At 35.8% G+C, this 4,291-nt stretch overlaps 2 protein-coding genes across 2 annotated transcripts in view; one reads left to right on the top strand and one right to left on the bottom strand.

Moving 5' to 3' along the window:
- On the top strand, nucleotides 1–2,441 carry LOC106106304 (glucose transporter type 1-like; the record flags this gene model as incomplete). Its single annotated transcript, XM_013286873.1, is given in 1 exon segment — nucleotides 1–2,441. A coding segment is annotated over 1 exon segment (1,007 nt), but the record flags the coding sequence as incomplete, so codon positions are not given.
- A 132-nt stretch (nucleotides 2,442–2,573) lies between these two features.
- LOC106106188 (soluble guanylate cyclase 89Db-like) overlaps nucleotides 2,574–4,291 on the bottom strand; it is a 7,241-nt gene continuing 5,523 nt past the window's right edge. The window contains exons 10-15 of the mRNA XM_013286735.1: nucleotides 4,123–4,286; nucleotides 3,875–4,018; nucleotides 3,593–3,716; nucleotides 3,354–3,463; nucleotides 3,147–3,236; nucleotides 2,574–2,861 (exon numbers count right to left, since the gene is read on the bottom strand). Coding sequence (XP_013142189.1) covers nucleotides 2,760–2,861; nucleotides 3,147–3,236; nucleotides 3,354–3,463; nucleotides 3,593–3,716; nucleotides 3,875–4,018; nucleotides 4,123–4,286 — 734 coding nt within the window. The 3' untranslated portion in view covers nucleotides 2,574–2,759. The remainder of the gene's footprint in view (nucleotides 2,862–3,146; nucleotides 3,237–3,353; nucleotides 3,464–3,592; nucleotides 3,717–3,874; nucleotides 4,019–4,122; nucleotides 4,287–4,291) is intronic.

The raw sequence follows: 4,291 nt of genomic DNA, 5'->3' as shown, positions 1-4,291 counted from the left end.
CTACCGCCTCGCCTACTTACGTTTCGGAAGTATCGCCTTTAAAGCTTCGAGGTGCGTTTGGTACTGTTAATCAATTAGCGGTCGCATTTGGTCTCGTTGGAGCACAGATTTTGGGAATCGATGTTATCTTAGGAAGTAACGATGGGTGGCCACTTTTGCTTGGATTGGCAGTGTTTCTATCTGCTTTGCAATGTTTAATGCTGCCGTTCGCGCCGGAATCACCTCGGTACGTATTACTGGTGCAAAGGAATGAGGAAGAAGCGAGGGCGCTACTAGCTAAGATCAGAGGAACTGGTAATATCGATGATGAAATCAATGAAATGCATGAAGAGGACAGAGCTGCGAAACAAGAAGAAAAATTCAGTATTGGAGATTTGTTCAGAATAAAGGCTCTACGGACGCCTCTAATAATTGGGATCGTTATGCATTTGTCTCAACAATTAGGTGGTATTAACGCAGTGTTATATTATTCTTCCACAATCTTCGAGAATGCTGGTTTAACTGTCGAAAATGCTAGATTAGCTACTATCGGTGTTGGAAGTATTCTGTTTATAATGGCGTTGGTGTCTATCCCGTTGATGGATCGTCTAGGGAGGCGTACGTTGCAGCTGTGGGGTCTTGGTGGAATGGCATTAGCTTCAGTTCTCATGACAATTGCATTCTACACGTACAAAGACAATTTTACTATGAGCATTTTGGCTGTAATTTTCACATTGTTTTACGTCGCGTTCTTCGGTGTTGGTCCGAGCTCAATTCCTTGGATTATCCTCTCGGAGTTATTTGGCCAAGGCGCCAGAAGCGCTGCTGTCAGTGTTGGCGCTGCTGTCAATTGGTTTGCAAACTTCATAGTCGGTCTCGTTTTCATTCCACTCACCAATCTGTTGGGCAATCTCGTGTTTTTGCCATTCACGATACTCTTGATCTTTTTCTACGTGTTCGTTTACTTCAAACTACCGGAGACGAAGAATAAAACTATCGAAGAAGTTACTGCTGTTTTTAAGAAATAGTATAAGTTCAACATTCCTTTAAGTGTAATTTGCAATAGCTACCACTTGTGATAGTTGCCGTTATTGAGTTTGACGGATATCTTTTAAGGTTATGTGATTATTGGTTGCTAATATTCGGTTGACATCTTCGTTGTTTGTATTTGGATCGTGGATTTACACGAAGCGCCTTTACGAGAATATTGTTCTCTCTCTATTTTCATTGACAGTGAAAGGGATGGCAGTGTTATTTGTACTGGTGTTCCGACAATTGAAAGTCGTGGTAAGAATGTTGTAATCTTGCCCAAGAATTATTAAGATGTCGAGAATCGAAGGATTATGAACAAACGTTTTAAATTTGTACCAACTCGTCGAATCGCATAATATTAGGAAGACTGACACTTTATTTATTTCTAATCTACAGGATATTATTAAAGTACTTATTCCAGTAAATTTAACGTAAAATATATTAATATTTGAGGAGTGTTTGTTCCTTATTGAAGAGATGTAGAAATGACAAAATGTATGTCTAAATTAAAGTTTGTATTTTAGATATAAAATTTAGTATTTCATGACTTTGTAACTAAGTTTCTGAATTCATTTTAAGTAAAACTTTGCAATAACAATAATTTTATGGTTTGTGGACCATTTTCTATAATTCGTTTTTTTAAGATTTTTCATTAGTATAATTTTTAATTACGTTTTATATTATCAAGATTTCTATAGTGCCTTAAATTATTTTGTTATTTTTAACCTTTCTAAGATATTTGTTATTTCTGTTATTTAACATATAAACAAATCATATAAATCTATTATTATGTAGATTCCTACCGTCCTAGTGTACTTTAGTGCCAACTTTATTTGCTTAGATTATAAGGTTTTTTTTAAAGCACTCCAATTACACTCTCCACTAGAAATGTTTAAAGAAAATCTAAGTTAACTACACTTAGCACTTAGTGATGTCGTTTAGTGTTTTTTTCAATAATTACATTCTTCAATACAATGGTTTAATTCATACAAAAACTGAGGCACAATCGTTTTTAAAACTGTGGACTATTTATATCCCATTCCTTAGTACTGTAATAATGTCTTATTTATAAGAAATCGATTTAGTTTTTTTTTCATAATTTGAAGTATATTTTTTGGAGTTTTATTTTGATTCTATTTTCAACTGTAATATAAAGGACAGCAAACAAAAGTATTGCAATTGTTCGCTCATTTGTCGTATAAATTAGAAAAATCATTCAACGGAGTATTTGTTTAATTTCAACGAGTTAACTTTACAGTTAAGTTTTTATATAATTTATAAATTAAACAGCTTTATGAATTGTAAATCAAATATATTGTAGAGTTGCTCGAATATCTGCATATTTATTCATATATAATTTTCTACACACGTATTTCTACTGCCTATTTTAGAATAACATGATATTTACTTATTTTATAGAACTATGTAACTTTAATGTTTATTGTTTGTAAATATAACAAGCATATTTCATAAAAATAATAAAAAAAATCGAATTTAATTCACATGTTAAATAATTAAAATATATTCAATATTGATGATTTTATATTATTTTTTATCTACCCTTAAAAACAATGGACTGAATCTTTTTAAATGCGATGATATAACGATTTCATATACATATTTGCGATTTTTCAGTATGGTTCCAAAGACAATTTATGAGTGCACAAAATTACCATAGACTATGTTAAGAATAGACTAGAAAATGTCACAAGCAACGTTAAGCACTAACGTTTAATACATTTTCAAAATCAATTATCTCCACAAAGTGCTGAGAACAGCTGCAGAGCTTCGTCCTGCACCTCTTCTTCCACTTCCCCTTCCAGCCAGAAGGTTTCCATCAGGCCCTTACCCTGGAATAGACAGACGTCCTTTGAGTTAATACTGGGCAATTAAGGGTGTCGTCAGCCGAAGATAAAAGGGACTAGTAGTAATTTTTTTTTAATTCCAATGGTTTACCTACTGTTTGAAAGTAATTTATCTCTTTAACATTTGTAGATTCTCTCGAGTGAGGGGAGGCTGACTCCATCCTTTTGCAGATAAGCAATATTCACTTGATCACTTATCAAGCATTGCCTTTTCCCCGCCTTTTTTTAAAAATTAAGAATAGAAAGAAAAAAGGTTTCAACTTATTTTACCTTCACTTTGATGAGCCCTCTTCGTCTCAGACGGAATCTGCCAGCAGGAAGTTCCGCCGCAGTTTTCGCTGATATTTGAATGCGGCCCGGCTAAAAACATTATTGTGAGTGTAAGTTATTAACGTGTAAAAATATCTTAGAAAATTTATATTTATTTTGTAACTAACTTTGATCTGGATTTTGGTAAGAAGAATAATTATTTCATACCTCTGATGACGTCTGCATTCTACTAGCAGTATTGACGGTGTCACCAACAAGGCAGTAGCGCGGTAACCTACGGCCCAACACTCCCGCCACGCACGGACCAGAGTGTACTCCTGTACAATAACATTTTAATAAGCATAAAACCAGACAGCATGCATTTTAAGTGGGTAAACCAATCAAATATTATTTCAATAGTTTTTATAGTTAACAAATATTGAATTTTAATAGTAGATAATTTATACCGATGGTAAGCATGGGCAAAGCGCGGGACACAGCTAGCGCGGCGCTGGCAGCTGCCGCGGCGTGCGCGCGACGCCGTTCCGGCGCGCCTGAGACCAGCATGTACACCGTGCCTACTGTCTCCACCTGGAATGTAATTGACTATTATAAATGGGCAGGCGTTAACATATTAGATTGGTCATTGCTAATAGACCTGTTACCTATGCCCGATAAAGAAGAGAAGTGGAGAATAGCAAGCATCTGCTGGTTTTGGACCTTCTAAATAAGCAAATTTTCCATTGTACCTTGTAGACTCTATGTGCGTCGAGCAGTCTATCGATCCTGGAGTATACATCATTCATGTAGGCCACGGTCTGCATGACGTCGGCTCGACTGCCCGCCTCCGCCAGCTGCACGCCGCAGAACATTATCGTCACTGACTCAAACGCCTGAAAAAACAATCGACAAATACAATCGTTGAACTGTCTTTTTGTTTAAGGAAATTACAAAAGTTACGAAGACAATTAAGATTGCTTTACGGTCATAATCTCACCTGACAAGCTCCCATTGGATCTTTACCAGACCTCAAATGGTCAGCAATTCCTTTCGGTATCATAGAATACAACAGTTGGTCGCCCCTCTTTTTCCACTGATCCAAAAGTCTGCATGACTTCTCAAGAGACAGACTTCTACTTTCAGCTTTTTCAAACAGCAGTTCTAGT

Source organism: Papilio polytes, unplaced genomic scaffold (assembly GCF_000836215.1).
Source record: "Papilio polytes unplaced genomic scaffold, Ppol_1.0 DF822289.1, whole genome shotgun sequence".
Lineage (NCBI taxonomy): Eukaryota > Metazoa > Arthropoda > Insecta > Lepidoptera > Papilionidae > Papilio > Papilio polytes.
Note: the sequence above shows the minus strand (reverse complement) of the source record. Positions and strands in the feature narration are given on the sequence as shown.